The sequence below is a fragment of the Panthera leo genome, chromosome C1, assembly GCF_018350215.1.
Source record: "Panthera leo isolate Ple1 chromosome C1, P.leo_Ple1_pat1.1, whole genome shotgun sequence".
Lineage (NCBI taxonomy): Eukaryota > Metazoa > Chordata > Mammalia > Carnivora > Felidae > Panthera > Panthera leo.
The window spans coordinates 165,950,702-165,976,559 of NC_056686.1; the positions used below are offsets into that span (position 1 = coordinate 165,950,702).

At 38.3% G+C, this 25,858-nt stretch overlaps 1 protein-coding gene and 1 long non-coding RNA gene across 3 annotated transcripts in view; one reads left to right on the forward strand and one right to left on the reverse strand.

The window, feature by feature from the left end:
- CCDC141 (coiled-coil domain containing 141) overlaps nt 1-25,858 on the reverse strand; it is a 228,886-nt gene that overhangs the window by 52,498 nt on the left and 150,530 nt on the right. For both annotated transcript variants that reach the window (XM_042949270.1, XM_042949269.1), the window contains 4 exons: nt 22,497-22,669; nt 8,935-9,076; nt 7,069-7,188; nt 5,203-5,394 (listed from right to left, as the gene is read on the reverse strand). In XM_042949270.1, the coding sequence (XP_042805204.1) occupies nt 5,203-5,394; nt 7,069-7,188; nt 8,935-9,076; nt 22,497-22,669 (627 nt within the window). The remainder of the gene's footprint in view (nt 1-5,202; nt 5,395-7,068; nt 7,189-8,934; nt 9,077-22,496; nt 22,670-25,858) is intronic.
- Nucleotides 21,620-24,069, forward strand: LOC122226311. The gene is made up of 3 exons (XR_006205580.1): nt 21,620-21,659; nt 22,446-22,636; nt 23,163-24,069. It is a non-coding gene; the product is annotated as an uncharacterized LOC122226311 (long non-coding RNA).

The following is a 25,858-nucleotide window of genomic DNA, read 5'->3' on the forward strand; positions in this document are numbered from 1 at the left end:
TTTTTAAAGAAAAATAACAGTAGATGCTAATAAAAGCCTATTTAAAAATCAAATGGAAATGACATTTCAGAATTTTTTATTTTATTTATTTATTTATTTTTAACGTTTATTTATTTTTGAGACAGAGAGAGACAGAGCATGAACAGGGGAGGGTCAGAGAAAGAGGGAGACACAGAATCTGAAACAGGCTCCAGGCTCTAAGCTGTCAGCACAGAGCCCGACGCAGGGCTTGAACTCACGGACCGCGAGATCATGACCTGAGCCGAAGTCGGACACTTAACCGACTGAGCCACCCAGGCGCCCCAAACATTTCAGAATTTTTTAAATAGTTATTCAATATTGTCAATTAACTGCAAAGACATGCAAATCTATTTAGGTTGTTGACAGACAGGAGTACCCCTCAGTAGCAAATTAAGCTGACAAGTTTGTTACCTATAAGACCTACTTACCATAGCCAAAACCATATTTATGTATTATATATGTGCATGTTTTGCAATTGGGGACAATTAATGTCAAAGACCAGGGTGGCCCCATTTAAAGCTGAGTTTTATAATTCAGAAGAAGGACATATGACACACATACACACATACAACCAGGGAATACAAATCAGAAAGAAAGAAATAAATATAAGCCTGTGAAAAATTATTTGTGATTATTAATCACAATTTCTAATCAGTGATAAACCAGAATAAAAAGTACAATTACTAATTTTCTGTGCAAGTATTAATATTAAACTGCCTCAGGAGCTAATCTTACTAAGGTATATTACTTCACCTGCCTAAAATTTTATTTCCTCATTTGGTAACCAATGCTAGCAATACTAGATTATTTTAAATCACTGTCTTTGATCAGAGCTTATATAAAACCAAATGCACCTGCAGAACTATGGATTAACAGGTAATTGGATAATGTAGAAATAGTAGAAAATTTTTGACACAAGCTTTTATGCATTAAATTAATATTTAATAGCCAATAGGATGAGACTGAAAGAGCAATCTAACAGGGAGAGAAATTTCAGGCAATGGTTAGTCACTATATTTTAAAGGCATTAACATCATCCTTCATCTAAATGAACTTAATAGGTGATCCTGCAAATGTGCTCAGAAACAGTTCTATTCTCATTTCCCATATTCCATTTATTCATGCTTCTGTTTTGCTGATGCTTCTTTCCTTAGCCAAGAATGATCTTTCCTTAATTTTCTGCTCCTACCTATGCTTCATGAACTAGTTAAAATGCTACCTACTCCATGGAGTCTTTTAAGATTCCCTAGTAAGAATTAAGCATTTATTTCCTTGGGTTCCCAAAGATAGTTCTGGGAGAAAGAGAACCATAAGCAAATTATCATAACACAAAAACAAGTATACACAGAGGGACCACCAACTCTACACAGAGTAAATAGGGAAGAACTTCCCAAAGGAAGTGGCATTTGATCTGTGTCTTTCAGAATTGTCCAGGGTGAGAGGGAGTAGAAGGAGATCCCAGATGGAAGGAATAACATGTGCAAAAGCACAGGTGTGAAATAACATGTGCAAAAGCACAGGTGTGAAAACACTGACTGGTTCAGAGCATGATAAAAGCTCTTAGTGTGAGTGAAGTTCAGGTTGCATAAGCTGATCGGTTAAGAAAGAAGCTAGAGGGATCACTGTGGCAGGATAAAACTGGCCAGCAGGTTTCAGCTTGGTTTCTGCTGTAACCAACACGATGTGACAGATTCTCATTAGTGTGAAAAAACCGATAGCTATCACAATGATTCAGAATCAGCATGACAACTATCAGTACTTCTATCAGTGTCAATTTGATGGGCTGTCTGTAATGTACAACTCTAAAAACATAAACTTTAATTCATCCTCTTTTTCCAACTTCTCAAAAAAGCCTTGAATGTAAGTAAGTACAGGAATTCCCTTGAATCAGTACTAGTTTATGTTTTGGATAAGTGATACACTTTAATACTTCATCCATTTTTGGTAAAGGTATTTATACTTTGTTTCACAAATTAAATTTTTCGTAGTATCTGAATGCCAGGAGGTAATCCAATCAGATTTGCTTTAGAATGACCGTTTTCTGAAAGGAGTGTAGGGGAGAATTAAAGGAGGCAGAGAGAACAGATAGAAGACAATTTCTTTAAGCTGAGCAAGAGATGATGGGGGCTTGAACCAAGAAAGAGGAGGCACAAGTAGAGGGGAGGGGGATTCAGAAATCTTTTAGGTTGCCCCTATACATAAACAAGGGATAGCATGGCCTTTGATATAGGAAAAAAAACAAAAGGGAGGAGACTGGGGATTGAACTTCAGCTTCCATGTTTACTAGCTGTTTGATCTTGGATACCTAACTTCTCAGTCTCATTTCCCCCCATTTTTAAAGTAGGCATAATAGTAACTAAACATAGAAATGTTATAAGGATTAAATGAAGTCAGGAATGAAAAGCATGGGGCCTTGTACAAAAAATGTGCTCCTCGAGAGAGAGGGCTCAGAAAAGACTGTGAAGTTTCTACCTTGGACTTTTGAAAAATGACAGGGTCATTTATGCCAAAATACAGAAGAAAAACATATTTGAAAACGAGACAACTGGTTGTGTTCAGGAGCTTATAGGAAACACAGGTCATTAGTATGATTAGAAGTTGAAAGCATTGATCTGGGGCTCAGACAGCTGGGGCTGAGAAACTGTTTTTTGTTATTGGTGAATTGAAACCATAGGTGGGGATGCAAATTTTGCAGGGAAAGTATATAGAATGTCCAAAAGAGAGAGCACAGGTAAGAGCTCCATGATCCACCACCCTTCAGGAACAGAAAACCAAATGAGGAAGAAGGAGAAGGAACAGATAAAGAAGTAGACAAGATGATGTCACTTATATGAATTATCCAAATAAAGTTAATCTATAGAGACAGAAAGCAGATCAGTGGTTGCTTGAGGCTGAGGGCTGGAAGCCAGGATTGACTAAAAATATGCACCAAGGCTCTATTTGTGGTGATGGAAATATATATATACCAACACTGGAGTGCAGTGATGCTTTGCACAACTCTGTAAATATACTCAAAATCATTACACTCTAAAGTAGGTGAATTTTACCCTATGTAAATTATACTTCAACAAATCTGTCTTTTAAAAAGTCATGGGAGGTGAGAGTGAGTTATTTAAATAAATGTGGCAGAAAGATCAAGCGGGGTGAAGACTGAAAATACACCATGTCATTTGTCAACTGGTAAGTTGCCAGGACAGAACAGGGAAGACACTAGAGGCAATGGGGTGAGGCTTGGGGAGCAGGCAGAGACAAGAAGTGTCATCTTCCCATTCTAGAAGTGCAGGTGTGAAGAGAAGGAAAAGTACAGAGTGACAGCCTTGGTGAGGGCAAGACCATTGGGCATAGATACAGACCAAAGAGAAGGAAGCAACAGAAAAAGCAGATTTGAACAATTAGAGGATGGGTCTAGCTGAAGCTAGATTCTGAAGGATGTAGGTGTGTACAGGGAGAGACTGATGACTGATTTGTGTTAGGCACAAATAGAGACTTCATGTTATTGGCAAATGGAGGGTGAGTGAACATGTCAATAGGTTTGGAAGTCCAAGGAGGTCAAGACCGTTAGGCTCGATGGTCTTGTTTTTCTTCAGTCACATATGAGGAATAGGCATTGGCTGAGATTTAGGGATGTAAACTGGAGTAAGATGTTTGAGAATTGCTACTGAATGGGCACCAACTAGGGAGCATATGGGGGACCCAAGCAGAGACCCACAAATTGTAATGGTACCAATCAGCACAACAGTATGATTTTCCACAGGAGTGTCTGAAAGCTTGGAAGTGGAAGCTGAGTAAATAGAGTGTTGTACTGATCTAGAATTGGGAATTGGCAGTGTAGGTCAGGGTAGAAGGCAGGGAGTTGACAGCATGGGGAGCAGGCTGGAAATGAGTAAGCAGGAGCCGGTGAGGAGAGAAGGCCACCCTGAGGGGGTAGGAGGGTGACAGACTGAGGAGCACTGCCAAGATGAGAAGGACAGAAGGCTCCACCAGGGTGGAGAACAGATTTGGTGAAGGCAGGGAGGATGAAAGGGCATGAGGTCCTTCTGAGAACATGTTTCTTACAAAGCTAAGGTTCCAGCCCTAGAGAGACTCCTGGTTACGAAGGCCAGGGTGGCCATGGAAATAGATGCTGAACTAGAAGCCAAGCAGGTGCATTTTGGCAATGAAGACACAGAAAACAGCCCTTCTTTGTACTTTCTCTACCATTTCAAGTTTCAAGCAAATATGTTCATCAACTGGATAATCCTGTCAATTGTAATACCTTTGCCCCAAACCATGAGGGTTCAGGGCTAAGAAATGACAAAAGGAGGAGGAGAGAGGTGAAAAAGGTATTACCTGAGATTTGCAGGGACCGGGCATGGCCTTTCTCCAGAGTGGTGAGAATTGAGAACATTGCAAAATGAGAACTGATGGAGGAAATGTGCTTAGACAGGACAGTGGCCGTAGGAGGGAAGGGTGTCAGTGGGAAAATTGAAATCGAGCATGCTCCCTAACTTCGGTTGGCTCTACCTCCTGCTAGGCCAGTACCCACCTCCCTGAAAGCAGCAGGGTCTGTGTGCACCTGTGTGCACTGCCACTAGAGTTAAATGAGGTGGGACCCTAGCACTTTTCCATTACTGATGTCATCTTCCAGAGACTGAGACCTTTGAGAAAGGGAATGTTGGTCTACTAGACAGGATTTTACAGAGTCTCTGGTACAACCCTATCAAAATAGTGCCTCAGAGGAAGCTCTCAGAGAAAACTCGTTAAAAGGCATCAAACAAGACAGATCTGAGAGTGGACCCAAACGCCCGTAATTTCTGATTCTGTATATGTATTTTAAATGAATCACACTAATTGCTCAAGTATTCAAAAAGATCCATGGTAGAAGGCAACTTATTTTTAAGTAATTTTGTTCTATGTTTAGGATATTGTAAATGTTTGTAGACTACAGTAGAAAGTGATCCGATACAACCACTTTGCTTATTTGTGAATATATCTACACCTACACACTTGCATTATTTTTTAGTATAACAACTTACTCTTTGAGTCCTTGTATGGTGCCTTGCTGAATAAAGAACTTGTAAGTGAGTACACGCATGGGACTGGAGGACATGGACCCACCCACCAGGGCTTCCATCCCCAGAGAAAGCAGGAAGATGGGCAGAGGCCACCTTGCTGAAGAAGGTCAGCATATAGGCACCGTACCTCCTCTGATGACTTTAGAAATGCCACATAAGTTTGCAGGACTTGTGACCTGGAGCTGATGCTTCGCCCAAGTGTTTTTAATTCTTCCTCTAGCCATTTAGCTTTAGAAGAAAGCAATGCCACTTCGTCAGGTTCAAATTCATTTTTCTCTGTCATAAGTTTTGTAGCTGCTTCTAATTCTTGTGCTGTCTCCTATGGAAGCCAAGCACAGGGGGTCAGAAGCTGACAGGGGAATCATGAACATTCACATTTCATTACCTGCTGTACACCATCTATTACAATTATTAATTGGACTCAGACCAGCTCTCCTCAATGAAAGAAAGGCACAACTTTCAAAATTACAAAAAAAAAAAGAAAAAGTCATCTTAAAATGAAAACCATTTCAAACCATTCTCTCACTCTGTCAGCTCCACTTCTTATTTAGAGCATTTATTTTCTGTGTCACAAATAGAAGAAAGGTTAGTATGAAAAGTTACAAAACCAAATGGCAGATATGTTTTAAATAATTTATATAATAATTATACACGAGAATGGCTTTATGAATTTAACAATAGCTCTAGCAAATACTTAAACTAATTTTGTTATACAAGAGATGGCAAGTTAATAGAAATTGTTTACTCCTTTTTTAATTTATAAAATAATGGCATGTCAATTATGCAGTCTTATTTAAGTCTTGATCTAGAAGGGTTTTTAAACAAGTATAGGGGAAATGTTACATATGAAATCTAAACAGCCTAAAGGGTTACTCTTCTGTGTTTTGTTTTGGGTGCAATTTCTGGCAGTAAAATCTCACTGATAAAATGGATAAACAGGTATTGTAGACATTACATATACAATTGACCCAGAAAGAACCATGTAAAATTTTACATGAGACTAAGCTAGGAATCAAGCAAAAACCAAAGAAAAAAGCTTCACTGTCATTACAGCAAGGAGGAATTGCTTCCCTGCTTGTATTTAATATGCTTCCCAAGTACTGCATTGAATGAAGCTAATTTTCATTTCCAAGTGTTGCGTCCAGATAGCACTCTGGGTAGGAGGAAGCAGGGGAGTTTCTCCCCACGTAATTTCCTTGTTCCTTCTAAAATTTTGAAAATAAAACAATGAAATTGAATTCAGAGATACGTTTTATTTTAAACATTTTAAATAATGAGTAAAAAAAACTCCATTAAAAAAAAATCGGCTTGTCTGTGACTTCCCGAACATGATGAAGGTCCTTTGGCTTAGAACCAATGGAGTAACGAGGCCATTGCCTACTGACTTGGGTGAGCCAGGAGAGGTGCTAGACTCACCTTCCTAAACACCCATTGGGGCAGACTGGGACTCAGGGCAGATGAGAGCCACTAGCTAGAATATTTGACCTAAGTGTCATGTGAAAGGGGTAAGGGGGAGCTAGAGAAGATGTTAAGAAGAGGAGGGTATTTTCTGTCCCTGAACATTGGGTTTGCAAACAAGATTGTGTTTTTATTTGCTTTCTGGAATCTTGCATTAATGCATGTTGCTTCTGGTAATTTTCTTTTGTAACTTACTCTAGCAGAAAATCACAAATAGTCTTAGAGAAGCACTCTCCCTTGCCTCCTCTGGCCTCCCAAAAGGAGTTGCTAACATCTCCCAGGCAAGGAAAAGGGGCCAAATGAGTGTTTAATACCAGGTTACAAAGTTTTAGTGAGCTCAACACCCTAATAAATGCACATTGAAGTATAAGTAATTTAGATGCACACAATAGAAGTTTTAAGCCATTATTTGCCACAATATTTAGAATTATAACCCTGAAAAGAGCTAGCATTAAGTTCTATAGCCACTGAATATAAAGAAAAGAAATCATATTTATAAAATCATAACCATAATAATAATTCCTATTTAATTTACCTTAGCTTGAATATCTAGTTCCAAATATTTACTCAAAATCTTCCCTGATTCAGAAAGGCTGGAACCGACATCCATTGCATTGGAAAGTACTGGACTGATTTTCTGAATTGACGTTTCCACCTTTACCAGTAAAGAATATATTGCAGTGTTAGTAATATATATTTGCATACATGTTTGCATATGTATAGAAAACATAAATTCTACCCCATATTCCCATTGTATTTTAAGTGGGTATACCAATTTTCATCTAAAAACAGTTTTAAATATTTTAGAATTTTGTGTTTAAATTAATAATGTTGCTCTTCATATGACATAATACTATTGACCCACCAACAGAGGGCATATAGACATACATTTATTAACAGACATGTATTTTATTAACAGCAATGAGATATAAATAATCATCCATATCTTCTAAGAATTTATTATCTATATTTCCTAGAAAGGATAATGTGCTTGCTAACACATCAGCAGAGATGAATTTATCTGATTAATTAACTCACAATCATCTACTGTAAGTTGAATGGGGCCCAGTTTATAGGCACATCTTGAAGTAAAGGTCCAAGGCCTGGGTAACCTATGGGTCGCTATATTTAGGGACACTGGGATAGCACCAAACCCTGTATATGTGACAGTAAAATACAGGGACATGCTTAGGCCATTTAACTGATGAACGTGGGGGACTATGACTTGATTTCCAGTACACATGAATCAATGAAAAAGCAGGCTTTAAAGGATTCTATTCCATCCAAGTTGCGTTCTTCATCTCCTGGTTCTAACCAGAGTCCATGCTTTCCATTGTCAAATTGGCTCTGAATTGGCAGAAAGACAAAGAGCAACAGTTGTCTGAGTTCCTACTGTGTTGCCCACCACCACCAAATTAGCTTGAGTCTCAAGCTCTAGAGAATGTGGCACCACAGCTGCTGCCATATTTGGAATCTCCCTGGACCCAGGCATCAGAACAAGGCTCAAATTCCCAAGTTGCTTGATCAATAACAGGTGGGAAGGCAATTTAGACAGAGACACAGTTAATTAATTCCCTCTCCTGTGAGGCCTACTAATTCTACTTGTTTGAGTCAGGCACAGGAGTCCACTGTATCGGATGAAGACATCATTGAAAATCTGAGACCCAGTGTGGGTAACAAGGTTCATTAACATTAATGTCATTGAGATATTACTAGTTTTGCTGTATGTCCCAGCTACAGATAAGTAATTTTTTAATTTAGTCAAATAGTAGTTGCCTGGTTTTCTTCCTCTTTGAAAACAGGAAATAAAGTTTTCCTGTACTAAGCCATTGCCTCCACTCTGAGAAGAGGATTTTCACATCTATGTTTTTATTCAGAATGGCCATGTCCTTTGTACTGGTCTAGTTCAATAAAGTATGATAACAACAATTTGTTCTGGAAATCTCTGAGACATCATTTTTGGTATTTATCTGCTGTCCTTGTGTTGTACAATACCATGTTACCTGAAATTTGTGCATATTGGAACTGAACCATGTTCCAATATGGTGTTCCAACACCGAACCATGTAAAACAAGGACACACAATCTCAACATGCACACATTTCAGTTCTGCATAAGGCAAAAACTGCCTTTGTGTACCTGTGTTCAGGGCTAGCATGGCAGGTAGGATTACATGTCAAGTTTTAGCAACCTGGGACAGGAATGGTTGATGAGCAATAGTGAAGTACAACTCTATGTTGTTCAATTATAAAACCCAATGAGGAACCTAAGAGAAGCCAAAGAAGACCCACCACTATCTGCCCGCCATGCACCCCATGCTGCGGTTGCCATACCATCTAGTAACAGCAGGTAAGGAGTTGCATCTAATTAGTAGCTAAAGGAGGACACGTTTAAGAAACTACCTTCTTCAGGTGGCCCTCCACTGAGGCAGTTAATTGCTGTTTCTTAAGAGCAAATTCCTTGTGCGCTGAACACTGTTTGGTCAGATGGTCCACTCGTCTCTGAATGCATCCCATCATCTCATGGACTCCGGTTATCTGAGAGCTGAATGGAACCAGTCAGCTGTTAGTTCACTCCACCTTGATACAGAAGCCCCATGAGCAAGGAACATTTGAAAGTGGATCTGCTCTTTCAAGATAGGGATGAGTTGATAAAAGTTATCAAGCTTCAGGCTTTAGGATAACAGAAGTTAAGTAAAACCAAATTATGTTCTTTGTTTAAATCAGTTGGTCCTGAGGGAAAAGATGAGTTATGGGTTTTTGCAACCAGGTCTAGTATTTTCTAAAGGTTTACTTTTTAATATTTCTCTAAAATATTTTGAGAACCCTATGGCAAAAAACACAGTATGTTTGCCAAGAGTTTTCCTGGGGGTATTATTTAAAAGCTTCATTTATCTAAAGATGCTCTTCGAATAGAAATGTGGATCAACCAATTAACAAGCCATTTATTAATCCAATAGGGTAAAATATTTATGTAACACAAAGTTCCTTGTTCTCAATGATTACAAATGCTCAAGGCTGTATTCATTAAATGAAAACCAAGTTATCACCAACAATTAGGAATCTAGTGTACTTGTTCATAAAAAAGAGACTAAGCCTCATATTGTCATTTTTCACCTGTGTACTGGTTTCAGGAGAAAGAGAAAAGTGACACGAGATCTCATTAAATGCACATGCCCTTAAAACAATACATGACCTTAGAGTTGGATCCCATTTGCTCTAGTTTCCTAACCACGTCCAATTTAGGCCTACCAGCAATGCAAGACAATGAACAAACACTGCTGATGGAGTGAGCACCTCTTAATTTTCAACCTACCCCTAAGACAGAGTCTCTCCTACTATGTAAGACATTTTGAAGTCTTTAACTTTGTGTCAGTCATTTCCTTCAAATACTAACAAAGATGAACACGATACCTCTTAAATTTAATTACCCAGAGTTAAAAAAGATCTTGGAGCAAGGTATAGATTTCAGTAATTTTTACCTCAAATAATTAATTTATGACTCTGTAAAAACAAATTTAATTAGTAATGAAATGAGGGCAAGATCCCAAATGACTGAGAGGTAAAGTAACTTCACAGGAATGACAATAAAGCTGCCAAAGGGGTGAGGGTTCATCGGGCAGCTTGAGAATCTTGTCAGATGTGCGTGGGATTCATGTATGTCCTGGGGGTTCCACTGAAGCCCCAGAGAAGTTTAATTGGGGGAAGAAAATGAAACCACTGTGAGAAATCTTATTCCTCACACATAATATTCCACAGATGTTACACTTAAAACAATTAGTGTTGCATTTTAACAACTCAGGGATGGTGAAGAGTATAATCAAGAAATCAGGAGAGTTTCACAGAAATAATTCTAGTGATACTTAAAGTCCACAAATTTTGTAAATAAAAGCAGCATACTGGTAATACCAACTATAGTTTGACTTTAGACTTTGGGACATTCTATACTAAAAAAGCACTTAAAAGCCCAGTTGTCCTATATAAGTTCCAATATAAGTTGTCCTATATAAGTTGCATATTCTCTGTAGAATATGCAAATCTGGAATGAGAAAGATAAATAAAAAAGACAAGTGAGAAACCAGCAGCAATGTGGAAAGAAGGTACAGAGAACAGTTTGTGAAAGTAAATGTGTAACTGAGCACTTTTTTAATGTTTGAAGGCAGCATTTTTAATGTTTGTGACAAGGCAGCATTTTTAATGTTTGAAGTAGTCTCTTTTCTAATTTTCATACCTTATGATCTGGGTATAATTGATATCTCCACTTTGCAGATGAGCAAACTGAGAAACGGGAAGGCTCAGTAACTTCTCCAGATCACCATTATTAAGTGGCAGAGCTGGGGTTTGAGCCTTTTATCTGACCTCAGAGTCCACACATGACCTCAGAGTCTTGACACATGACAGAGGGTGGGAGGGTATTCGTCCTCTAAAATTTCACTTTCTCTGGAGTTGACTGTTAAGGGAAACAGGATTAGCCTGACTGGCATGGCATGTTCTTTTGAAATTGGCAGACTTCTCTAATGCAATGTCTGCTTGTAGTTTGCGAAGTGATCACTAGAGGGGCACTTGTCCAAGTTCACGTTTTAAAGGGACCTCTAGCACAGAGGACAGAAATGAGGAAACAAAACCAGGTTAAGCGTTCCTTTTGTAAAAATATTGCTCTTTAGCAACTTACAGTTTTAATTTAGATGAATCATAACCAAGAAAATACAATCTCTCTTTGTCTTTGGAAGGACCATTCATTTTCGGTTTTTCAATGATCCAGATTAGGTCTCATTTTGTGGTAATGTGTGTCTTACTGTATATATCTATTACACTATAAATTCTTTAAGGGAAAAGACAACATTCTTTTCACTCATATAACAAATATCTCCTGCAGTGCTAAGCACAGAGCCTTGTTAATAGATCAATGTATATTTCCAAATGAAATAAAATACACTTTAATCAAAATTTAAGGGAAGAGAAGACAGACTAAGAAAAACATATGCACAGATAGTTACTGTATAAAATGTCACTAGTCCCCACTAGGTTTCAAACAATGATGACTTTGCTCTTTGCTCATTTACAGTAGTTTTGGGCTATCCAAAGACTGACTAAATTCTTCTTTGACGTTTAGCATTTATCATTAGGTTGACTGATACATCTTCCCTATTTAAAGCCTTAGAGGGGCCCACTGAATCTCCTAGGTCTGCTGTTATTGCCTGTCCAGTGTGCACTCCACTTTTACTTGTGGCATGGACCCCTTCCTCAGTATGAGGAGTTCTGAATTACCCTAGCCAGCTCTGGTTTTCCTTTCCCTATGTCAGCTAGATAATTTGTCTGATCAAGCATTAATCTCTTCCCTTTCCTGGATTCCCAATGGGCATATATCTGTCAGAACTCCAACCCTAGTAACCACTCCCTCTCCATTCTTTCTTGCTGAAAGCCTAATGTGTGGGTTACAACCAGCTCTGATTCCATCAGTCTCAGTTAGAAATTTTAAACACTGATTCCAGACTTTTCTTTTGAACATTCCAGAACATTTTAAAACATGTATAGCATGCATATTGGCAATTTCCTCAGAGCCTGAAAAGCAGATGGTTTGATCAAAGGAAAAATATGACCTCACTCTCTGCCAGCAATTCTTACGTGAACTGAAAATAAATTACTAGAATTCCATCAGTCACTCAGGAATGAGTCTTATTACTTGAAAGTAATATTAACTAAATGACAGGGCAAGAACTGAGGGCAGATAACAGAAACTTGGACAAAGTGCCCTGTCATTTCATTCTGATTCTGAAGCCACACTACTTAGGTGCTGCTTGACTGGGTGGATAGGGGCCAACCGTGGACTTCTGGGTCTAACAACCTGTGGCTCTATAATTTGCTTTGTATCTAATGATTGATCTTTGGGCTTCCTCTATTAAGAATGGATTAGATGGTGCCTGTCTGTAGCATGAACATGAGGTACACCAGATTATTCCCGATGTTGACTTTGACTTTTCCAAACATCACAGATACTCAGAAATGACAGACTGTGAGGGCTTCTGCAGACATTTGTCAGAAACTCCATCATGGCTGCATTACTCCCTTATTCACTGAGTCAGTAGAAGAGAGGGAAGGGGGGAAGGAACATGACTGACTTTTTTTTTCTAAAGAGCAGAGACATATTGACTCCTGACTCAAAAATAGACAGTTCTATTTGTTGTTCGGAAGCAGTTGCCCCATCTCTGCATCTGTCGCAAATTGGGGCTGGGGGAAGGGAGCAATTCCCAATGTTAATGTGTTCTCATGGTTCTTTCTGGAGGACAGCAAGTTGCTTTCAAACCTTTCATAAATTACTATTGGCAGCCCATCTGGATTAGGAGCTGAACCAGATGGTAAGTACTTGACAGCTTACTCTCTCATCCGAAGGAATCAGCTGATCATAGTTTTTCTTTTTGTCTATGAACAAATTATACTCTGAAAATGGGGAAAAAATATTTTCCTTATCCATAGCTTGCTGCTTCTTTTGACAGGGACCCAAACAGTGCCCTTTCATGCTTATGATCTTTATTTTGGAGGAAATAATGCCTACTCTCTGGTTTTTATCCCTACTTTGAAAAAAGTGCTATTCATACTGTAGAAGTGAAATGTATGTCTTTACAAATTTTTTTTCTGACTCAAGTTATATACACTACCAATCCCTCACCACCAAAATGTAGATAAGTGAGGCTTAAAGTACAGGTCTCCTGGGTTCTGGTCCAGATGCTTGCAGAGATAGCCACAAGCTCCAGTCCTAGGAGGACACAGCAAAATATGTCCTGTGTGAAGGGCACCATAGCTAGGATTCTACCTGAAATCAAAAGGGATGGTGTTCTTTCTCCTTGCAAAAGAAGGTTGAAAAACGCTATAGCCAACTGGTACTGAGGCCAAGAATCAGACACATCAGGAGACTCAGGAAGCCCACCCCACCTTCTGCTGCATCTCTAGAAACCACAGCATCTCTGCAGGTGGCCCTGATCAAACAGCACAGGCTAGACTGGAGACACTGAATGCAGGTGGAAGTTACTTCAAAGCTGGTAAGGAGGGAAGAGCAGAGAGGAGAGAAGAAAGCAGGGAAAATAACCCTTCTCCTCCAGGTGAGAGTACAATCTAAAATTTCAAGACACATGAGGAGTATAAATCTTAAGAAAAGACATTCAACAATCAAGAAAGAAGTGTACTCAATCTGAAACAAAGCAAGTAGCGCAATCTGAAGATGACTTCAACATAACTGAGATCATTAGCAAGACAAAGAAAAAACCAACACCCATAATAAAAGAATAAGAAACTCTGAAACAAAAACAGTCAGAACTAAAACAAAAGTAGATATAAAAAATGAGTTAGAAATCCCAGAAATAAAATCAATATGGTTATGAAAACTGGAGAAAAAAATCAACAAAAGAGATCAATGTGAGGGAGTCAATGAGAGTAAGATGCAAAGAGGATAGGTCAGAGTCCTGGAAGACAGACCCAGAGGCCCCAGCATTCTCTGCCAAGAGTTAAAGAAGAGAAAAGAGGGAATAACAACAAATCAATATTTAAAGAGATAATTGCTGAAAATTTTCCATAATTGATGACACAAATCCTCAGATAAAAAGGGCACGGCAAGAACTAAAGAGACCAATATTCTCATTTAAGATAATTTGGAAAATATGAAATTACATTTTAATGTGTTTCTTTCTAAAAAAGTGTTTCTCTTTGCAGCCCTTTTCTCCCTGCAAAGTTAGAATGGTGCTCTCTACACACCTGCTTCGCCCACTTAACATTATATGGTAAGGATACTCTCTGTCTTCAAATAATCCTCAAAAACACACTTTCTATATTGGCTCAGAATATTCCATGATGTGCCTGCCCTCAAACTATTTGAACATTTCCTGATTTTCTGGAAATATTTAGGTTGTTTTTCAGGTTTGCACTATTCTAAACAGCACCATGATGGGCATTTTATTCATAAATAGGCCCACTCACTTTTCTCCCTTACTCTTTCCTGTGTTGTTGTTGTTTTTCTCTCTCTCTAATATGAGAGGACTTCTTTTCAGTCATCCATCACACATATTTCTGCCTCTTTAGTCGGAGTTTCTCTGTGGACTCCATAACCCCAGGCCTTCTTCCTCTGGCATTCTTGCTACTTCCACATCACACCATCAACAGCATACATGAACAAATTCATACTGTAATGAATGACTTCTAGATATTTGACAAGAACCTAATCTAATTACTTCCAGATGCAAGGGAAAGTGTGAACTTAGGATGTCTTCCGTACTAACAGTTTCAGAATTATAAAAGCATTGACAATGTTACCAGACCCAGCTTACAGTTACAACATTTACTCAACCCCTAAAAGGTACAATTTAATATACACTTGAAAATATTTGGAAAGTGGCTGAGTTAACAATTACCTTAAGAACTCAACTTTGTAATATCCTAAATTTCAGTATCTGACATTTACCATCTAAATGCATTATCAAACTTGTTTTTGTTTTCTTTTAAGTTATTTTAAGTCCTTAAATGTTTGGTAGAATTCCAGTAAATACAACCATAGATAACTCTACCAGGAAAAGGAAACTTCTGTTTTTGTTTCTTTGTTTTGTTTTGTTTTGTTGGAGGGTGGGGATTGTTTTTGTTTGTTTTCCACTTAGGATATTTTAAAATATTTTTACTATGATAAAATCTTTCTTTTAATATCATACCAGCACCATAACATTTCAAATCAAGCCACCTAGTTTGTAAATACTAAGATAAGGAACATAAAAAAGGTTTCCTACATGATTGACCTTGAAGGCTGACCTGAAAATGATGTCATGAGCTAGGAGGGGAGACAACACTGTTACAAATCCAACAACTAAAGAATGATTCAGAACACCACAGAATGAAAAGTGAAGCCAGGAGGTAGAGCTGACTAATATAAAGGAATTCAAAAAGTATTGTATGGTAGATACTGATTCTGTTCATCCTGGCTAGATGCAGAGCCTTCATCCATGTCAGATTATCAAATTCAACAGTGGCCTTCTCAAGTCCTTCCCGTGACCTATCCTGATCCTAGAAGCTAGGAATTGTGTCTCCCTTCTCTGAAGAGGTGGCCCCAACACCCACTGTCCCCATGGTTTCCTCATGCCTCATGCACACTCCCTGGATGTGTTATTCCCTGACTAGCCTCTAGTAACATTCTTGAGATTCAGGGCCAGGTTTATATATCTTTGACTACCCTTGAAGCTTGGTGCTGGCATGTCAATGTGATGCCTATATGTACACTGAACAACTTTTTAAATAAACTGAAAGAAAAAACTTTGTAGGGAAGGGCAGACTTGAGTTGAAGCTAGCAGATAGGTGGAGTACATTGTCACATTTTAAGCATGCTAGAATAAAAAAAGAATCCACGTGATCAGGCTTTTTGTTATTGATTAAAGTTCAATGAAAGGAATAGACAGAGCTAGCAAACTGACATAGTGGTTCAGACCTGCATTCTAGTACTCACTTTACCTCTTACTACCATGTGACTGATAATAGGGAAAGTTATTGAATCTCTCTGTGCCCTAGCTTCCTCCTTTGCAAAATAGAGACCATGATAATAACAGTACCTATATCACATGGTGGTTTTAGGGACTAAAACTTTTAATTTATATAAAGCACACAAATGCTTGCCATTGTTGCCAATGAGCGTTTGAATACAGTCTGACTCCTACCTACTCTGATGCTATTTCATGCCCTTCTCTACTGTCTCCATCTCTTCCAGTCACACTCTACACACCCTTCTGTTACATCTCTGTGTTGCTCTGCTAGGTCCATTCATCTCCCAGCTATTTGCATGGTAGCTCCTTCTTCTTGAAGATTCTGTCCCTGACTACAGTGTCTACCATGGTCCCCTGCCCACAGTGACTCTCTATCCCATTTCACTTTTACATTTTTTTCAGAGTACTCATTGGTGTATAAGAACATCTCATTTTTTGATTTAGCTATTGGTTGGCTATTTATTCCCACTAGAATATAAACAGCATGAGGGAAGACATTCCACCTACTACATTAGATGCATGGGAGCACCTGATTTATAAAAGATGCTCAATAATATTTTTGGAATAAATAAATGAATAAATGAATGAACCATGTCTGGTCTAAAATTCATCACCATTCATAACATGAACCAAGAGAGGTAGTGGTAGCCAACATAATGAAAATTGTGAAAAGAGAATGCAAAATCCCAATGAACTCCTATTTTTATTTTTTTGTAAAATACAAAAATATGAAGATTAACATTAAATAAGCAATGAGTGTTAGATCAAAACAGACAGCACTTACGGTTATGCCACAGCAACCTATTCAGTCAGAATGAGGTTTAAAGCTTAAATTCACTGTAACAAGGTAGAATGAAAACTGGTAGATACAGTCTTTTATGCAAAGATAGAAATGGAGTCAATATGGAAGCAAGTTTAAGTTAATTTTAGTTAATTTTAAGTTAATTTTAGTAAACATGAAAAGGCAAATGGATATTGCACAAGATGGCCTTATATGGTTTTTAGCTTTGAATTGGTAGCTACACAGAGAAAAAAGAGATTCCTTGTTTTTGTCCAATTATAGAAAACTTCACCTTCATATCAGGTCTCCAACCCAGTATTTCCAATCACCACAGCTTTCTATGGCTTAATCAATGCAGAATTCTACTTGGTAGCAGGCCTCCTTTGGTCTATCTTTAGACTTGCCCGCTCAAAGATTGTGTCAAGCAAAGCTTAGGAAGAGGTGAGAGGTGCTGGAAGCCAGGCTTCCTTCCTGTAGCCAAGCTTCAACTTCCTTTAAGTCTAAGTGTGACCATTATCAGATGCAGTAACTTGTATCATAACTAAGTGAAAATGAATTTGCTAAAATGTCTTTAAAATTAAAGTATATTTAGGTTATATGACAGATATTAAACTCTGAAAAGATAATAAATTATTTAGCAATGATTCAGAGTTATCATCCAAATACAGGGAGAAAATAGAAAGGTAAGGAAACATGTAAACAACCATTATTTATTTTGTGAGGCTGCTCCAACTTCAAAGGGTTTTGATTTCAGTATAGAAAAACAGTGTGGATCTGTTCCTCATAAAGTAATAGTTACAAGAAAATAATGACAAAGGTCTCAAATTTACTGGGAAGCATCATCTCTGAGAAATGTGAACTTCTGAAGTCATATTTTATTGACTAACAGGAAAAAAAATTAGATCTAAGGGTCTCTGAAATTCCTATCTGCCTGCCCCAACACTAAATTTTGTCTTTTATTACCTTAAGATAAATGTGTATATGACCTATTTCAAATATAACCTTCCCCAGTTCATGAAAATGAGTATGATTTGGTACAGCTGACTCTATTGGAATTGTTTGCAACAACCATGTGACTCTTAGTATTTTCTCTTAAAACTCTTCGTAGAGAAGGTTAAAAAAAGGTAAACCAATTGCTAAGAGTAGTGCTGTTTCATTTGATTAAAACAAAAAACAAAAACAAATCCTCTAAGAAGTGTACATCTCCAATTTACAGATGAGAGAACAGGTTCAGAGAAGTTAAGTTTAAAAGTCATGGCATCACGGGGTGCCTGGGTGGCTCAGTCGGTTTGGTTCAGGTCATGATTTCAGGGTTTGTGAATTTGATTCCCACATCGGGCTCTGTGCTAACAGCTTGGAGCCTGGAGTTTGCTTTGGATTCTGTGTCTCCCTCTCTCTCCCCCTCCCCCACTCAGACTCTCTCTCTCTCTCTCTCTCTCTGTCTCAAAAATAAATAAAAACATTAATTTAAAAAATAAATAAATAAAAGTCATGACATCATTTTGACCCTAAGAATGCATAAAGCAAAATCCCCTTGATCCTAAAGTTTCTTACCCATCTGAGTTTTTAAATGTGTGATAGTGGGGACCTTAGTGTTTTATGTCCTAGCAGTGTGCTGGCATTCAGAAGTCTAGGAAGCCCACTGTGATGTCCAGTGACATGTACTTTCCTCTGTTGAAATTTGTAGTATGTTTATTTTCACGGCCAGTTTTCTAAACTCCACCTTCACTTTCAAGTGGCTGCAACTTGAAATCTTATTTTTAGGTTCTCTTCTTTCCTATGATTGGTGACCCACATCGTTGAACAGATGAATCATTAGATGAGGAAAGGAAGCAAGTCTCAAATGTCATGCACAGGACTGAGGTCAGTAGCTATGTGGGGTTTAGTTTGCTACCAAGACTCTAATGCATTTCAATTCAGTTTTTAATGGATTTCTATTCTACATCTACCTTCTGAATCAAAAATGTCCTTTGCCAAGTAACAATTTCACTTTAGCTTCAGTTCCTCCTGCAAAGTGGAAAATAGGATGGATTTGTAAACTATTGTGAAATCTTAGGAACCAAGGAAACTTTGGAACTACTATGAAAGCTCATCTGTCTAGGATTTAGACAGAAACCATACTGCTAATATTTTTTTTTAAAACCCAGTTACCTAACCATTTAAATTCAAGTTTCTTGAAATGGTCCCTAGCTATTGCTTCTTATATTAAGACTCAGTCTGAAGCTTGAAGAAAAGAACTATTCACCTTCACCTTCAAAAAAACAATATATATATATATATATATATATATATATATATATATATGAATTAAGAGTGGAAAAAACAAAGAAGGCAGAAAGAATGAGACTAACTAAATAAATAAACATGTCCACCATGACAAAGTGCATGGCCAAAAGTATCACTAAAACCCTGAAAACAGAATACAGTATAAAATACAAGCACTTTCCCTTTTATATTTATGTATTGAAGATAAAACATTACTAATTAGAGCAAACGGGATAAAGTTTAAGAGTACTAAATTGTGACCAGCTTTCTAACTCTAGGAGCTAAGCATCAAAACTAAAAGGGAACTTCAGTTTCTGGCCAGCAGCAGGGACTAGAGTTACCCTCCCCCCTTAAACGACTAGAATAGGCAAACTATATGAAACAAGAGTTCTCAGACATTTAACAACAGGTAGCACAGGACAATGATCCCCGAGAGAAGGGAAATGAGTAAGATATGCCTATGATTACATCAGCTTACTGCCTGAGAGGCAATTTCCAGACCAAAGCTCAGGGAGGTAGAACCCAAAGACAGCCCAGGGGTCTTGCTGAGTTGAGGAAACAAAGCTCACACTTTGGGAGGCCAAAGCACCTAGAATTTCTGGGGCAGTGTACCAGATACAGACCTCCAAAGATCTAGGGAAGGGTGTTTAGCTGCCTCCTGATCTACCCATGCATGAAAGGAAACTGGCCAAGGCAGTACCGCAAGTAAAGAGTAGCCTAAACAGAGAAAACAGTGTCTGTGCTTTGAGACTCATTTGTGAAACTGAAATGGGACCATTCCCCAGTTCTAACTAGAGAACTCAATACTTAATCCTATCATCACATGACTCAGATCAGCATCCAACATGTACCCTGGTACCCTGAGTCCAGGCACCCCATAGAATATCTTTTGCATGGTCCAAGACGCATATACATTCTGGGAGACTGGACCTTTAAACAGTAGAGAAGAGAAAGGAGCTCTTGTGCCCACAATTTGGGGCCAGACATGGGGGTGCTGGGGCTCCTGAAACAGAGCAGACACACCATTACCAGATGTATGGGTTGGAGTTAAAGTAAAGAAACTTAGTAGCTACAGTTGTTAGTTTTTAAAAGGGGAGAACCATCTGCCTTTCTGGTAGCCTCAGCTGTTTGGCTCCTGTTGGAAGATCTTGGATTATTTCTGATCTTGGCTTTGCATGGTCCCATAGTAACCATCACAAGCTCTGACTAAATACCTCCATCCAGATTCAGACTGTCTTCTGAAAAGAAAATTCCCTAAACCCAAACTCACCAAATCAACACTTTTAAACACATCTAAAATAGAGCAGAATGAAGATTTAAATAGAAATAAGGTAATTTTACCACTTCTGACTTATTTAATTATTCTTCAATTTTAATGTCTGTTTTTTAGGAAGATTGTGGATACGAAAGATAAACAACTGGGTTTATCTCATTTGCAAAAATCTTTTTGTCTCGCTCTGTCAAAATGTAAGCCCTGCCTTTATTTCTTCCTGAGTGATACGTGTTCCATCATCTGCCCCAGCATCTCCCTTTGTCTTCCAATCCCTATTCTTTCTCATACGTTCCCACAGCATCCTCTTTCTGTTTCTCAAAGTCCTTATCTCTCCTCATTTCCTCCCAGATCTAAACTCACACTGATACACTCACCAAAGGCATTCATAAAAACAACCTGCCCTAGCACACTGGTTAGGAATGTGGAGTCTAGGGATACAGGGGTGCTGGTTCAAAGGGGCACATGCACCCCAATGTTTATAGCATAACTACAGACAATAGCCAAAGTATGCAAAGAGCCCAAATGCCCATCAATGGATGAATGAATAAAGAGGATGTGGTATATATATACAATGGAGTATTACTTGGCAATCAAAAAGAATGAAATCTTGCCATTTGCAACTACGTGGATGGAACTAGAGGGTATTATGTTAAGTGAAATTAGTCAGAGAAAGACAAATATCATATGACTTCACTCATATGAGGACTTTAAGACACAGAACAGATGAACACAAGAGAAGGGAAGCAAAAATAATATAAAAACAGGGAGGGGGACAAAACACAAGAGACTCTTAAATATGGAGAACAAACAGAGGGTTACTGGAGGGGTTGTGGGAGGGGAGATGGGTTAAATGGGTAAGGGGCATTAAGGCATCTACTCCCGAAATCACTGTTGTACTATATGCTAACTAACTTGGATGTAAATTTTTTTAAAAATGTGGAGTCTAGGGCCCATGCTCTTGGATTCAAATTCTGACTCTGTCATTAACTGCCTGTGTGACCTTCTGCAAGTTATTTAACCTCTCTGTGTCTCAGTTACTCATAAAAAGGAGACCATTAATAGTGCAAGGTCCCTTCCTTATCTGCAGATTTGTTCTGTAGTTTTAGTTACCCATAGTCAACCATGGTCCAGAACACAATCCTCCTTCTGACATATCATCAGAAGGTTAATAGCAGCCTGAATACTATGTCACAATGCCTATGTAATTCACCTCATTTCATCTCACCTTGTAGGCATTTATCATCTCACATCATCACAACAAGAAGGGTGAATACAGTACAATAAGATATTTTGAGAAAGAGTGAGGAATCGCATTCATATAACTTTTATTATAGTACATTGTTACAATTGTTCTATTTTATTATTAGTGATCATTGTTAATCCCTTACTATGCCTAATTTATAAATTAACTTTTATCATAGGTATGTATGTATTGGAAAAAACATAATATATATAGGGTTGGGCACTATCTGTGGTTTCAGGCACCCACTGAGGGGACGTACTCCCCCATGGGTAAAGGGGGGACTTCTCTGTGTGTCTTGTAGAGCTGCTGTGAGGATTAATGCCACAATGTTCCTAAACTTCTTGGCACAGTGCCTGGCACATGATGGGCTCTCAGGTTTTCAAAAAGTGAGCTATTGTTATTATTAATAATGTCACCTTTTATTTGGGATTTTGCTTGGTGAGCCACGAAGGTCATAAGTGAAAGGGGATTCTGGTACTCTTGTGTTTTTTGTTTTTTGGGTTTTTTTTTCCAGAAAGGAAAAAAGGGACAGGGTAGACTCAACTTTCAAGAATTAAAAATGAGAAAAGACCCCACAGAGGTGCTAGGCTAGCAAAAGCATTGAGAATTAAGCTCTGTTTTTTCCCTTGTCCATTCTTTCTCCCCACCTCAGAAACTCATAGAAAAAAAGCATTAGCATCTTTGGGTCCTCAGTCTCAGAATATGGTCTCACTTGTGGATGAGTATTGCTATGTTCAGAATCACTGTTGACCAAAATTCAATAGATCCTGTTAAGCCATGTCATAATGCAGCAAAACATCAGAAGCAGAAAAAAAAAAAATTGTGTAACTTATTTTTTAACAGGTTGTGGAAACCGTGGAAAAGCTTGTTACACGGAGGAAGAAATAGACTTACCTACAGGAGTCTACTTGGCTGATTAAGGCTTGTCCCTCTTGCAAAGCATCAGCTGTGCAGTCTGTAATTTCTCTGTGTAATTCCTCATGCCTTGCTGCCAAGACAGGCAGACTTAAACCCTCTGATTTAAGGAGCTTAAGGTAAGCTTCAACTCTTCCAAGTACATCAAATGCCTGCCAACGAAAACATACTTTCATTTTCTGCTTTTCTAGTTTAAAATCTACATCAATGTGTACATGAAATACTAGAGATTAAACCAGCCTATTCAATTTATTTGTTTGATCATAACCAAAAACAACAATCTTGGTCTGAGAAAACAGCTGTGTAGTTCTAAGGCTCCATTTAGGGAAACTGATCACAGCTTAGCTCGGCATAGATAAATATCAACACCATAAAGTTACCACAATAGTTTACATTGAGAATGTATCTATACAACACAGTTATAACTGTACAGAATTCAGAGAGCCAGGTTTATTTTTTGCACATTCTGTAATGTATACCAATAATGGATGAGATATTTTAAAAACGTTATGCAGACTTTCACAACCTGAACATCCCTTATGTTCTTAAAAGGCAATTTCCCAGTAAATTTAACTTTGAACCTGAAACATTATAGGGCAATATTCAAGAAATGACCAGTATGTTTTTATCCCTTGTTTTTCCCAGTGTAAGACCTTCCACCTACTTCATCCAGGACATCCATCTGTCTACAAACGAGATTATAATTTGGTTCTGAAGCTGTGCAAAGATTAATACCAAAATAATATTTAGCTTCTGACATGCAAAATAGGATTATGCAGAAAAAAAAAAAACATCACCTTGCAAATCAAGATATTGTCTTAAGAGAAGCTTTTTAAATTCCTATATTTTCTTCTTTTATTAGCAGATCAACAACCAGCCATGGGGGATTAAGTTTCTGGAGTTACCATAGAGTAGAGAGGAGCTTTCCTTTTGTCCATTAAGGTTTAGTTGGCATTAAGGGGGAGGAGTATACGATACGAAGGTAGTAAAAGAGGACCATGGTAACATGAGGAAAACGGAAAGAGAGAGTAGAGTGCAATGGTCTCCATACGTGTCCTGATAACCTGTCTCTGACCTTGGGCTTGGAGAGCAGGAGATGAATTAGGTAAGCTGAAGAAAAGCTGAATGGCATGGGGCTCTTGGCATGTTGCCCTTTGGCACTACTAGAAGAAGCAACCTTATGGGATGCTCCATATCAGTCTGGAGAACACTCTTATCCCAGGAACCCTGATAGTGCCACAGTCAGCAGGGGCCTTGAAATCTAGCCTTCCTGGACTGTCAGTTGGAAGCCAGTGAGCTTGATAGGAGCCCACCAGGTGGAGTAGGAAGGCTCCAAAGAAGACTCATAAGAAATGAAAGCAGATGGCCTCATGAGTCTGGTAACCACTGAGACCTGAAGAGAGACCAGAGGAGCAAGGTTGAGTTAATGCTGAAGGCACACAGTTTAAGCCAAATAAATGCAGAGGCTACCACCATGGAGCTGTGTAAAAGCACGCAAGCACTTACACCTGGCTGCCATCTAAGGGAGTGAGTTTTAATGCCAGAACTGGAACTGGATAAAATTCGAATTTACAAATGAAATATCTCAAATACTGTTGCATTACTTATATCTTGATAGTCTATACTCTCATCAATTTCTTCATGTCTCCTGAATCTGTTCTTTCTGATCACTTAAAATGTTTAAAACAAAATCATTCCTATTATTTAGATGATAGGAAAGTAATAATAATAACTACAGTTTAATGAGAACCGACTTCTGCTCCTTTTATACTATGTGTTTCATTCAGCCAACAAATATTTTTGAATGTCTGCTGAGTTTCAGACACATTGTCCTTAATAGCCCTAGATGGAAGTGAGAAATGATCTCCATTGTGTGACTGAAGAAACTGAGTCCCAGAGAGATTAAATGAGCTGCACAAAGTGATGTTTCTATTAAGTGGCAGATTTGGTCTTTGTACTCAATTTGTCTCCCTGAGGCCCCTGCTCTTAAACCCTGGCCCATGGAGTCATGTAGCAAAGATTCAGGGGAGGCTTAAGACAGGAGGGGCATTTCCAAGAAGGCTGTTCATCTTAGGTGGTTTTAAAAGAGATTTTAAAACCTACTTTTTGTAAATATAGGTATGAAAAGATACAGAAAAAAGTTAAGTGATTTCTCTTATGCCATATAGAACTGTAAAAGAAAGATAGCTTTATTAAAGAAACTTTGAACCTGAAGACTCTCCTTATCTGAACTCCCCCTTTTATTCTATAGTGGACAACAGAGCCAAATGTGTCAAGATGCTGATGTTAGAAAAGATTATTTGAATTACTTTCTCAATCTTTCCATAACACATTGAAATGCCGCTTGCAGTAAACACTGTTTCTGGAATTTTGTTTTATATTTAAAATTTTTATTACTTATTTTAAGTGAAGTGGAGTCTCATGTTACTCAAAGGTTCTAAAGTTTTAAAAGTTTTAAAGTCAGGGGGTGCCTGGGTGGCTCTTTGGCTCAGGTCATGATCTCACGGTTTGTGAGTTCGAGCCCTGCGTCAGGCTCTGTGCTGACAGCTCAGAGCCTGGAGCCTGTTTCAGATTCTGTGTCTCCCTCTCTCTCTGCCCCTCCCCCTTCTCACGTTCTGTCTCTCTCAGAAAGAAAGAAAGAAAGAAAGAAAGAAAGAAAGAAAGAAAGAAAGAAAAAAAGTTTTAAAGTCAGTGCCTAAAACAAAAATCCAGTGTAGTCAAAATTATCATGAATTGCCCTAAATCATGCTTAAAGTTTAGTATATGTGAACCAGTGCTACTGTAATACATATTCACATTTAGCATTGAGAGCCACTGAGCTAAAGGAAGAAATAAAGAGAAAACATATATATGTAGATGTCAGGGTATTCACTTCTTTCTTCCCTTAAGATAATTCCCAAAATTCCTAGTGGGAATGGGGGAAAGGATAGAGAATTCCAAAGTGCTTTTTCTTCTCTACAAGTTTAACTCCACTCTGTTTTAGTATTAAGCCAGTATAACCTTAATACATATCATGTTTGTTATTGTTTTAATAATTAAAGAAAAAAATATGAAAGTTAGGGCATGATGGTAGTTAAGTACTCGGAAAATATTTGCTCGTGATTACATCTCGATCAGACACATCTTTGAAAAGTCACTGGGAAGAGCGTGGCCACCTGCTGCCTGTCATTCATCCCACTGGGCCTTTCCTCTTGTGGCCGCTGTGAACAGCTGCTACTCTCATATCCTTGGGCAGTGATATGGTCAGAAGAAGTGGTCTTCTCTTCACAGGAGTTAGATTCTAAAGCCACATGTACATTAAATGCATGTCTGAGGTGACTCCACCCCACTCCTGAATGTTA